The following is a 12,535-nucleotide window of genomic DNA, read 5'->3' on the forward strand; positions in this document are numbered from 1 at the left end:
CTAGTCCCCCCGTCCGTCACCGAAGATGCTGCCTCCAGGCTGCATACACAGCCAGAGAGATGCACAGGACGCTCTTGGAAAGGATTCATCTCCAATGCTTTTTCAAATGTCATCAGATACGCTAGAAGATCGTTAAAATGCTTTATTAATCCCATACCTCTGGGCTGCTGATATACATCCGATACTTAATCCCAGATGTCTCCTTCAGCGCTTTGAACTCTCTACTGAAATGCCAGAATTAATTCTTTTCTTGGTAAACTATCAGAGTCTGGAAGAAACACAGCACACTGGCTGGGATTGTTATTTCAGGGCTTAGAGCATCAGCCCCAACAGTTGCCACAGACCAGACTGGTGCAGGAGAGAAGCCAGCACTGCACACATCCGACAACAGCAGGAGCAGCAAGGTGTAGGCAAGCCCTCACCGGCCAAGCTGTGCAGCAGCCCCTGCCAGCCCCATGTGAGCAGTTAGCACGGCTCCGTCCCTCCTCCGTCTCCTCCAGCTCCCCCTCTCCATGCGTCCTCCCAGAGACGTCGCCCTCTGCAAAGCGGCCCCAAGCTCAGAGCATCTCTCGAGGCAGGGAAGCATTAGCTGGAATAACATGGGAAGGTTGCCCGCAGGTGGAGGATCTTCTCCCTCTGCTCTCCAGACACAGGGCAAGTACCCCTCCTTGAACCCACCTTCCTGGTACATCTCTCCTGGCTGAACAGGGCTCTGCATGGACTGGAGAGCTGCTTGGGCCCTACTGAGCTGGTTATGGTGGATGCCTGTCTGTCACGGCCACGGGAGACCAGGGAGCCCCCAGGCAATGGGAGGGAGCCCAGGTGAGAAACATGAGGACTCCAGCGCTGGAAGGATGCACTGTTGAGTCACACACCAGCATGGACCATGGGGCTTCCCACGTGGCTGGGCAACGGGAACCCCAGATCCCCATTCTCTAGGCAGCGCTCGGAACGAAGGCGGTATGTCCGTGGTTGGGTAACCTAAACCAAGACCACAAACCAGAGTGGGAGCAGGTAGAAAGCATGGCCAGCAGGTCAAGGGAGGTGATTCTCCCCCCTCTACTCCGCTCTCCTGAGACCCCACCTGGAACACTGCGTCCAGCTCCATGGTCCCCAGCACAAGGCAGACATGGGACCTGTTGGAGTGGGTCCGTAGGAGGGCCACAGAAATGGTCAGAGGGCTGGAACGCTTCTCCTATGGAGAGGCTGAGAGAGCTGGGGTTGTTCAGCCTGGAGAAGAGGAGGCTCCAGGGAGACCTTACTGCAGCCTTTCAATATATAAAGGGGACTTAAGAAAGACGGAGAGAGACCTTTTACCAGGGCCTGTAGTGACAGGACAAGGGGCAATGGTTTTAAACTAAGATGGTAGGTTTAAATTGGACATAAAAAAGAAATTTTTTTACGATGAGCATGGTGAGACACAAGAACAGGTTGCCCGATGCCCTGTCATTGGAAGTGTTCAAGGTCAGGTTGGATGGGGCTTTGAGCAACCTGATCTAGTGAAAGATGTCCCTGCTTGTGGCAGGGGGCTTGGACTAGGTGATCTTCAAAGGTCCCTTCCAACCCAAACCATTCTGTTATTCCATGATAAAGCAAGAGCGGGTAAATTTGTAAGACTGCAGACACACAAGGGTGAGATACCTTGGGCTTGCGTAGAAGAGCAGGTTGCCCCACGTGCCTGGGAGCTTCCTCCCAGAGCCGCTGCGACAAGCCCCAGATGTGCCGGAGGGCACAACAGCGGCATCCCACGGCACAAGCTGGGGTGAGAACAGCCCTCCCTCACTATCCCGAAGGACCGAGGACAGACCTCAGCTCCACCGGACACCCCGCCGGGCTGCCCAGGAGGCTGGTTTGCAAACAGTAGCAGCCACATCGCCTGCGCACCCGGGTCCTCAGCATCCTCTGCAGGCTCCACGCTCACGGGCGGATTGCAGCTTTGGATCAGTCCTCACCCCCCGTGCTCCCTCCCTGCTCCACACTCTCCTGCCTCCTTAAAAAGAAGCGGCGACGTCCCCCCACTAGAGAAAAGACTGTTTCCCAGCAGCACAGTTATCTGCTTAGGGATTTTTTAAGCCATGCGATAACGCTTGAAACAGCATTGCAAAATGCATTCCTCCGTCTTCTCCAAGTGCTCAGGTTTGCTATTTAACAGCACCCAAATTGTATCGACATAAACACCGCAAGAAGAGGTTATTCCAGCTGCAGGCCAAAATAAATAAGCAGCAATGTCACAGAGGCTGCTATTCAGAGCAGAAACCCCATTTCTCCGGGATCTGGTAGTGTGTGTGCAGGATCTTCCAGCAGCCACAGGGAAAAGCAGCTTGGCTCTCCGTCCTCCTGGGGACATGCGCCAGTGGGGAGGGAGCTCCCAGGTACCCACGGCCACGCAGGGCCAGGAGAGACCCGGGCTGCTCCCTTTGCCCACATGGAAACCAAAAATCAAATCAGAGCTCTTGGAGGAGGATGCTGTGGATGGACCAAGTCCAGGTACAGAGCCACAAAACCACCGAGAAAATTAGGATTGGGGCTTGAAGAGGTTGCTTGCACCAAGGGAAGTGAAGAAAACTCCTGCCTGGGAGCGCAGCCGCTCTGCAGGACTACTCGGTCTCTTTTTAAACTGGCTTTCCAGCCCCAAAGTGCCATCCAAGCAGGGCCACTTCATCTCCACTGCCTCCTCCTCAGGATGGGCCGGAGGGATGGGATCCATCTGCCAGGGGATGGACCAGAAGCCCCGGGAGCATCCAGCGGTGCTGCAGGGAGACGTCCGCAGGCTTGGCTCCTTCCAGCTGCCGGCAGCCCAGGGCGGCTCTCCCTCCCCACCAGCTCCCACGGCAGAGAGCGGCGGCCCAGATAAGGTTTTACAAACAGAAGTCCCGCCAGCTGATAAGGAGATGAAGAGCCTGCAGAGCCTCCCGAGCACAGCATCCTCCCCAGTTGCTCCAGCCCACCCCAGGGGCCTCAGCAGCCAAACGATGCTGTCGGAGCTGAGAGCTGCCAGCTCTCCCCAAGCCGAACCCATGCCGGTAGGTGCTGCCCGTGGCTGACTCCCCACGGTCCTTCTCCTAGTCTTTAGAAAAAATTCTTAAAATAATGTTTGCGAAAGCTCCGATCCACCTGTCAAAAATCCCCAGGCGCCGATGCCAAAGCAGTTATGTCACAGGCTGTAAATCGCTTTGCACGGCACCTGTTTCATCTTTGAAGGCACGTGCTTGCAAGGAATCCCAGCCATTGAGACCGACGAGCCATTGAAGATGGAAATAAAATCAAGCACAAGCTTCTACACCGGCAGCTAAGCGGCTCTGGCCCTGGCTATATTTAACCACGGGAGGAGGCAGCTTGACTTCCCAGGTGCTGCCTGCATCCTCATCATCACCAGCCCAGACCTTGATGTACCAGCCTGTCCCAGCCCCAAATCGATGCAGAGAAACTCAATGCAAGAGAAGATGGATGAAGTCAGGCTGTCTCACGTAGCCGTCCCCACCACCAGACTGGGGTGACCCTGGCCAGCTTTGTAAACCCCTAAGGGTGGGAATGCCCCATCTCCGGGGACCTGTCCCAGGGCTGTCCCCCCTCCTGGGAATGGGGATTTTTCCCCAGCGTCTGACCCAGCCTGGGCTGCTGCCCCGTGCACGGGGGACACCCACAGCCCTACACGTGCCCCGCTTCCCCCACGCTCTCAGGACTGGACCCATGGCAGCATCCCCGCAGCATCGCCATCCCTTCTGTGGCTATGTTCCCTTGCTGAGGAATCCCAGAGATCCGGTGATAAGAGGAAAGACCAGCTCTGGGCAGCTAAGTCCCGAAATTTGCAAGGCAGGCAGACAAACAGAAAGGTTATCTCCATGCCAGGACGGCCTTCAGAGCAAACATTCCCCAGGAGCCATCACAAAGGAGGGCTGGCAGAACAGGCCCTGCAGTCCTTGGACATTGAACCAAGGGGAGGGGGGGGGAAAAAAAAAAAGAAAGAAAAAAAGAAAGAAAAAAAAAAAGCCACACCAACCCTCTTGCAAATTCTTTTAAAACCCGATTCGCAGCCTGCCTTTGGGAGCCGGCCAAGTCAGCTGGGTGAAACGGGCACCTCCCTGCCATCGGTGACCGGCGCCGGCGGTGCTCCCTCAACGTTTAAACCCCTCTGCGCACCACGTGAAACCTCCTTGGGGTCTCCCGGCGTGGGTGCTCAAAGGTGTGTGTGGGGGGGGGATGCAGCTTCAGCTCGGCAAAGGGTCCTGGCCAGCCCTGCGTGCCCAATGCTGTGCCGGGAGCCAGGACACTGGTGGAGTGGGCGGTGGGAAGGGCACGAATAGCTGAGTAACTGCTGTTAAACCAGTTCCCGGCCCTCCAGCTCAGTTCGGCTGTGCTGGACGGTCTCCAGAGACCTAAAATAGTCAATTCAGGATTTCACATGGGAATGATGTTCCCATCTCTGAAGACCTCCAAGGGGAGCTTTGTTCCCGCGGTCCCCGGGGAGGCACCCACGCCACGGAAAGCGGCGTCACAAACCCAGCCCGGGGCACTTCGAGAGCTTCTCCAAGTGTTCCCAGACACGCTCTGGGAGTGCTGGCCTTCCTCTCCGTGACGTGACCCAGCCGCCAGCGGAGCCAGCCTCCACGCAGCCGTGCCCGAGCTGTTCCTAGATGACACGAAGCCTTGCTTCAGTACATAATCCACCGATTTCACAGCCCAGCGCCTGTCTGACTTCCAGCTCGCCTGTACCTGGGGCAGCCACTTACCAACACGTCTCGCCCAGCCTACGATAACAGAGAGGGGCACAAGCCATGCCTCGTAACACGCTGGCAAGCCGACAACGCTCAGCGCAAGCAGAAGACAACCAGAACATCACCCCCGGAGAAAAGCCACCCTGGTTTTGGATCATCGCTTGCAGCTCAGCTGCTTTTGCAAACGGGGCTCCCGGGCTGCAAGCGGGGTGGGGGCTCCCTGTGTCAGCCGTGGCTCGCTCTGCCGCCTCGCGCTGTGGCTGCAAGAGGAGAAGGGCTTTCAACCGGCCTGGCAGCCGGGAGGAAGCTTCCCCGGCGGGGAGGTAAAGTTCACCAGGAAAATAGGCAGCTCGTGCGCTCAGGCAGTGGGAGAACCGGCTCGCATGCCCCGTGGGGAAAGAATGGCTGGAAAGCTGAGTCAGCACCGAATTCCCCTCTCCCGGGGCACCAGCAGCTTGAAAGCGAGATGAGCGGGTTGTTTCGTCGAGCCCTGAAGGCAGGGGAAAGCCGGCAAGCGGCGTGGGAGGTGTTGCATCCCCGGGGCGCACGCTCGAGGCTTCCTACCGCTCGCAACGCTTCCAAGGACACGCAGTCACGGGGAGGACTTCTGCAGGCGCGGCAGAAACTGCTAACACATGGAGCACGGCCACTTTGGGGCAATGCCACCCGGTCTGTCCCACAACCAGAACGGACCAGACAAACCACTCTCACCCCAGTAAAGCCTCCGAGCACACTGCACCCAGGCATCTCTCTCAAGGGTTGCCCGGCACAGCGTTTCCCCAGCATCCTTCCCCGGTGCCCCGTTGATGAGATGGGGAACACGGGACCCCAACCCTGCCACCCTCAGCGGCCATGAGGGATGCGGCCGTTGAAGGGGTGCGTAGGGGGAAACTCCCCCCATCACCCTTCTCCTTGGGGACCACGGACCGGGTGCAGCATTTGGCCCGGGGGGAGACGCAACCCCACGCACGCTGGGGAGCGGGGCTGCGTTCCCAGCACGTCCCAGGGGACAGGGAGCTTCAGGACAGGAAAGGGGTCCGGGACCCCGGGCACGACGGCAAGGACCCCTCCCCTCCCCAGCATCCCATCCACGTTACCCGGCTCCTGGGAAGCGGCGGGGATCAGCAGGACAAAGAGCCCGAGCAGCAGCCGCCGCGGGGGGCACCTGCGGGAAGGGAAGGAGAGAGCAAGAGGTTAGCCACCCTCCCGCCGGCTCCGGGCTGCCCCCCGCCCGGCAGCCCCCGGCCGGACCGGTGGGCCCCCCACTCCCGCAGCCCCAGGGCGCCCCGGCGGCTCGGGGGTTCTCACGGTACCGGTGCCCCCGGGGTCCCCACGGTATACCGGTGCCCCCCAGCCTCGGCGGCACCGGTGCACCGGAGTCTCGGTGAACCCCAGTCCCGGTGGCTCCGGGGTTCCCGCGGTACCGGTGCCCCCGGGGGTCCCCCCACACTATACCGGTGCCCTCCAGTCTCGGCGGCACCGAAATCCCGGTGCCTCCCAGCCCCGGCGGCTTCGGGGTTCCCGCGGTACCAGTGCCCCCCCCAGCCCCGGAAGCTCCGGCGTCCCGGTGCACCGGGGTCCCGATGAGCCCCAACCCCGGCTGCTCCGGGATCCCCCGCGCTATCGGTATCCCCCCAAGCCTCGGTGGCTCCGGGGTCCCGGTGCTCCCCAGCCCCGGCAGCCCCCCCCGGCCCCGTCGCTCACCCTGGGCTCATGGTGCCCGCTCGGTGCCGGCAGCGCGGCTCGGCGCGATGCGGCTCGGCTCGGCACGGCCCGGGGGCGGGAAGGGGAGGGGAGGGACGGGGAGAGGAGGGGAGGGGAAGGGAGGGCAGGGGAGGGGAGGCCCGCCCCGGTCTTGGCGGCGGAGCGGGCGCGCCGGGGCCGGGGGTCGGGGCTCAGCCCGCCCCCAGCCCCCGGTCCCGGGGCTTGCACGGCCGCTGGGCTCCGGTAGCCGGGAGGGGGTCGGGGACACCGCCTCCCCCCCCCCCCCCCTCCCGGGGGGGGTCAGGGCTCTGAGTCAGCCCCAGCGCAGCCGGTGTGCGGGGGGCACGGCACGGCTCCCCAAGGTGCATCCTTTCCCCGAAGCGCCGGGGAGCACCCGCACCCCCAAAGGGCACCGGCAATCCAGACCTGCCCTGGCATCTCCTGCTCCATCGAGCCCATGGGTTGCGGCTCGCAGGCCAGGCCTGGTCTTGAAGGAGGGAGTGAATCAGCGAGCTGAGCTCATTCCCTCTCCTCTCGCCTATCCGAGCCCCAGGGGCACCAAGGAGGGAAGGGTGCTCCCATCCCGGCACCCCATGGCCCTTCCCCACCCCAGCGGCCCCTCACTCCTCCCCACGGTGTGTGGGGGCCTTGGGAACCCCACAAGCCTCCCCTACCGCTCTGGCTGTTCATGCAATGAACCTAGCCCAGCTCAGCAGGATGGGGGACTGGGGGTCGCTGGGCACCCTCCCGGGACAGCCCTTGCCGGGGGGGGGGCTGGAGTGCCAGAGCCCGGGCGGCAGCGCACCTCTCCTCACCTTCCCCGTGCAGGGAAAGGAGTTAAACCTGGCGCTGCTGCCCACTTTCACCGCCTCCTCGTAGCCCAGCTTTCATCTCCCTCCAGCCCCAGCCCCATGGAAGGCAGGATAATCCCCACGAAACCTGCCACACCTTGCTTTGTCTTCCGCAGCATTTTAGTGCCCCGCGGCAGCAAGCTTCTGAAATCCAAGCCCTGGAAACTTCCAGGGGATCTAGAAGTGATTCACTGATGATGGCAGAGGTGGTGTTTAGTCTAAGCCACGGTTCGGATCTAGCAGAATAAACCATGACATCCAGCTGCTCGGCTCCATGCTCGCAGAGGTGCACGCTATCGCTATCCGTCTTTTAACTATAAATCATTTAACCGTGCCTTGCACCACGCAGCCAAAGGCAGGCAGCCCCTCGGCACGACCCCAGTCTGGGGGCGATGAATAGACACCGAAGCTGCCTTTTGTTTGGGTGCAGAATGATTTCACGCGGTCGGGACTGTTGAATTTACGCTTTCCCAGCTGGATGCTGAGTGATTTACCGCCCCTTTCTTCTCCCGCAGCTGGATTCCTTTCCTCCAGGTAGAGGTTGATGTGCGTTGCCTGAGTACCTGAGCTGCACAAAAGGCAACACGTGGCAGCCCTGAGTCACCGGGCTGCCATTTCACGCAGGGTTTTTGGAGGGGTGGATGGGCTGCAGGAGGAGTCGCGATGGCGCTGGGCCTGGAGAGCGTGGAGCAAGTGGGAGGAGAGTCCTGGGGCAAGGATGGTGCTTGGAAAAAATCTCCTTGAAAACAGAAAATGATCCTCCCCGATAGCGGCGGTCTCTTCAAAGCGAGCCAGCTTTTAATGGGCTTGATGGGAGCGGGCGGGTAAACGTTCCCGCGGAGTGGGAGAGGCCATGGGCTGCTTGGGGCATTGCTCTAGCTCAGCGGGGAAACACGGCGCTGGCCCTTCCTATCGTTATCAGTGCTGCGTGGGCCAGGAGGTGCAAACCTGGTCGGGGCTACCCTGACTGCCTGCCCGGACCTTCCCACACGCTGCCGCGGCCGGCGCTTCACTGACAGCAGAGATGTTATCGCTGGGTGCTGCGAGCGCTGAGGTGCAGGTGAATGCGGAGCTGCTTTACAGCCCGGACTTCCTCCTCGCTGCACCTCCGGGCTCTGCCTGGCCTGGCTGTGCTCCCCCAGCTCCTGCTGTGCTTGTTGGCCAGGGAGAGACACAGGGCAGGTTCAAGTGCATCACTTTTTGCCAGCCCTCCTGCCTTCCCTGTGCCTGCCAGCGGGTCTCTGCCCCAGCGCCGGCCCCACCGCCGTGGGGCTGTCTCCCCCCAGCAGACCTCCGTGCAAAGCGCCTGGCTGACACCAGGGCAGTTTCCCATCATAAAATTTCCTCCCGCTGCGCTTTAAAGTTTGAGAGCCACGAAGGACAGATAATGAGGCTCATCTTTTCCCAAGCAAAAAAAACGCTGCCTGCCGCGGGGGGGGGGGACATGCTGCCGGGGAGGCAGCTCTTTCGAAAGCCGACCAAATGGAAACCAGCGGTGCTCCGATGGCGGCTCGGCTGCTCGCAGCCGCGACTTCCCAAACCCCAGCCAAAAAGGCCCTCCTGCCCCGCAGGCTTCAAGCTCCAGCAAAGCTTTGGCATTTTTCATCTCTGCACGGCTCCTCCAGGGTCCCACTGTACCCCCCACCCCTGCGCCCGGCTCCCACCCGCACCCTCCCGGCTGCATCCCATGGCTGGTGGTCCCATGCTGCTGGGTGGCCCCAGGCAGGGGCACCCCGGTGCGGGGACAGAGGCAGCCCACCCCAGCTCCCAGCACACAGCCCCTGCCAGCTCAGCGGCTGGGACAGCGCGGCAGCCAAAAAAATGTCACCCTGGCAACCCTGCGGGACGACTGGCCTGTTTTTCCCTCCTTTGGGCAGAGGGGAGGGGTTGGAAATGCCGGCCGCCACGGCCCAGGCGCGTCCTTGGCAGCAGCTCCGGGGCTGGCACGCATGGCCTGTGTCCACGTCCCCCTCCCGAAGTGGCTTCGGCGCGACGGCTGCCCCTGTGCTGTGAAGGGCAGCGTGTCCCCAGGCTGCCGGGCGGCCCGAGGAGCCGTGACCCATCTGCTGTGGGAGCGGCGGGGGTGCTGGCGGACACCGTGAACCATCGTCACCACCGAAAAAACCGTTGCTTGTGCACAGTTGCCTTGAGATGCTCCCGTGACTTGCGGCTGGGATGCGGGCAGGAGGTTTAGTCCTGCTGCCACCGTGCTTTTCTGCGGGGGGCTTAATGAGGAGGCTGGGGAGCAGCAGAGCCATAGGATTGGGGCCAGGGGGGCAATAAGGGACGAGAAGGCAAAGGGCAATATTTGGCAAGTGTCCGTGCAGAAAAACGAAGGCTGCAGCAAGCGGAGGGAGCAGAAAACCACCGACCGGGCAGGGCTGTCCCATCTGTGCCAATCCCCAAGCGGTGGCCATGGCCGGTCCTGCCACGTTGGTGTGCCATTTGTCTGTGTTAAAGCCACGTTCTCCCGGCTGCAGCCCCTGGGTGTGAGCACTCAGGACCACTGGCACCAGCCAGTTTTGCATCTCTCTGCCACATCCGTTGCTCTGACTCAGAAGCCCGTGTCTGCTGATGGCGCAGACCCGCCAGGACAGCGGTGGAGGAGCTGGTCCAGGACGGATGTGGGCTGCAAAGGGCAGCACCATGCCCTCCCTTCAGCTGACACTTTCAGCGAGGATCTAGCAAGGGATGACGCGACAGCATCCTGGTCTGCGAAAGGCATCCCTCCTTTCCGGAGGTGAAGCACGCGCAGCCGCGAAGGTGGGCGTTTGGGAAAGACCCAAGGAGCTCAGGCAGGGAGTGGGAATAATTGGAAATCCAGATATTCCCCCAATGAAGAAAGCTGGCAAGCACAAGAGCTTGGCCGAGTGGGGAGCACGTTACCCGCCCCATGTAGGCGGGGGATGAGCTAAGCCAGGTTGGGGTGCTGAGAGGCTGGGAGTGTTGCAGCACCGCCCCTGGCCCCAGCAGCCAGATCTGGCGGATGCGTTAGCGAGGGGCCGCAGAGGGCAGAAGGAGGTGTTACGGGGGCGGCCGGAGGCCTGGCCGGCAGCAGAAATGCTCCAGGATCTAGAGCCCACCTGCATCCCTCCTGCGGATGCGAGGAGAACGGGACAGCGCGGATTGCTGCGGCTCGGCAGGGAGGTGAGCTGGGGCCAGGGGACCACTGCGCCATCACCTCCTACCTCAGCAGGGACAGGACAGGCTCCTGCCCACAGCCCCCCACATCATGTGGCACAGCCCCCCAACACAGCAGAGCCTGGAGCCCCACACATAGAGCTGGGCGGGCAGGGGACCCCAGCCCCGGCCACGTCCCGGAGCCGCTGCCTCTCTCCCTAGGCCACGGGCTGTGGAGAACTCTCGTCTGGTGGAATCGCGACGTGATGGAGATGGCCTGGCCCATTCCCAAGCTGGATATCGGCAATAAAAGAGCTGAGTGACGCATGAGAGAGAAGGGCAAGCGAGAGCATTTGCTGCAGAGCCAGCAGATACACAGCCGCTAATTCAGCAGAGGCACAGCTGAGAGCTCACCCCGCTGCACAGAGTAACCTCCTCCCCGGGGAAGGAGGGGGGGGACCAGAGGAAGGGATCCCCCTTCCTATCCCAGGGCTGGGGGGCCCTGTGCAGTGTTGGCAGGGAGAGAGCCTGCCCCAGACCCCCGGACCACGTGCGTCCTTCCTGCTCTCTGCCCGCAGCCCTGGGCAGTGCCTGCTCCCTCCCACGCAGCCTCCTCACCGGACACGGGCACCTGGGGTGTCCCGGCAGCCCCCCGCTCCCTCTCAGCTTCTCCGTGACTCATCTACTCCAGGGGAAAATCAATACTTCAGCACACATCAGACGAAGGACCAAGAGAAGCATTTCATGGGAAAGGGGACGAGGCGGATGCTTCTCGCATGCCTCATCCCGGCAGCTCGCCTTTGGGTCTCTGCCTCTTGGCTGGCTGTGGGAAATGGCACTTGTTTCCCTTCCTGCTGCGCAGTCATGCTCATATGCTGCCAGTGAAAGATAAGAAGGGCAGAGCTCCGCAGCCGCGTGAAACCTTGGTGCATCCGCATCCCAGGTACGAGGCGCAGGTCTGGTCCCCCGTAGCTTCAGAGGGACCCGTTGGAGCTGGGGTGAGGAGCACCTGCAACGATGGAGGGGACGGAGCAGCTGCCTGAGGGGCGAGACCACCCGGCGGGGGCTCTGGGAGGGGAGGAGGGGGCGGAAGGCGGGGATGATGGAGGGCTACACATTCACAGAGCTGGTGGGCGAGGTGGATGCCATGTTACTCATGGCAGCCTGCAACACCAGCGTCGGGAGCACTTGCTGAGGCTTGGCGGAGAGAGGCTGAGAGCAGATCCCAGCAGGTGTTTCCATCCCCAGCCGCAGCGCTTGCTGCCGGGGTAGGGTGGGGAGGTGGATAGGACCAGCTAGAAAGGGAGGAGAGAAATTCATGGTCGTGAACAGGTCCTAAAGAGCCTGGACAGGCACATCCCCACCAATATCCTTGATGCGATGACTACAGACACTACAGGAGTATGAGGGGACCAACCCACAGAGAGTGGCCAGGCTCACGGCATCCCCCAGCAGCATCTCTTTTTGCTGCCCATGGAGACGGGTGCTAGTCTGTGCCCCCATCACCCACCCAGGGGAGGACACTGGGTCCCCCTCTGCCTCTTCTCACTGCGCGCCCTGCCTGAAGCCCCCATCCCTGTGCAGGCCTGGGGCTCGCCGGGACCACCGGCCATCCCCGGCTCTGCCAAACCCAGCAAGGCTGGGAGAGCTCCCGAAGCCTTTCCCCAAACGCCCCGGTCGGCTGTGTTGCCTGAATTGCTCATGCAAGGGAGGAGTCCTCCCACACTGGGACACCCTGGCTGCCAGCTCCAGCCCCTCCATGTCCCTCCTACGGCTGGTGGGGGCCACCCGCAGCCTCCAGCTCCCGGCTGGGATGGGTCCCCTGGGCTTTCCCTCCCCTCCCATGGCCTGCCCGTGGGCGCTGTGCCCCAGTAAGTTCTGCTCACACACCCACCTCCCCGTTCTTGCCCAGAAAGTGTAGTTCAATTCATATCAACGTCCACCTGCCCTGCTTGGTGTGAGCCGGGGCCAGCAGCCACAGAGCAAGCAAACTCATCCGGATTCCTGCTTCCCTTCCCCAGCCCTTTCAGAGAGACCTTTTGAAAAGCAGTTTATTTTTAACATGAGAAAAAGAGCATGTTCCTCCTCCTTCCTGCATTGACAGAGAGGTGCTTGCTCAAGGGAGAGCCTTGAAATCAGGCCAGG

General features: G+C 61.7%; 1 protein-coding gene across 1 annotated transcript in view; it reads right to left on the minus strand.

Moving 5' to 3' along the window:
- The window catches only part of COL18A1 (collagen type XVIII alpha 1 chain), a 41,394-nt gene extending 34,964 nt beyond the window's left edge, over positions 1 to 6,430 (minus strand). Inside the window, 2 exon segments of the mRNA XM_050899948.1 lie at positions 5,813 to 5,880; positions 6,420 to 6,430. Of these exon segments, the coding sequence (XP_050755905.1) occupies positions 5,813 to 5,880; positions 6,420 to 6,430 (79 nt within the window).
- Positions 6,431 to 12,535: the final 6,105 nt, after the last annotated feature.

The sequence above is a fragment of the Gymnogyps californianus genome, chromosome 7 (assembly GCF_018139145.2).
Source record: "Gymnogyps californianus isolate 813 chromosome 7, ASM1813914v2, whole genome shotgun sequence".
Taxonomy (NCBI): Eukaryota; Metazoa; Chordata; class Aves; order Accipitriformes; family Cathartidae; genus Gymnogyps; species Gymnogyps californianus.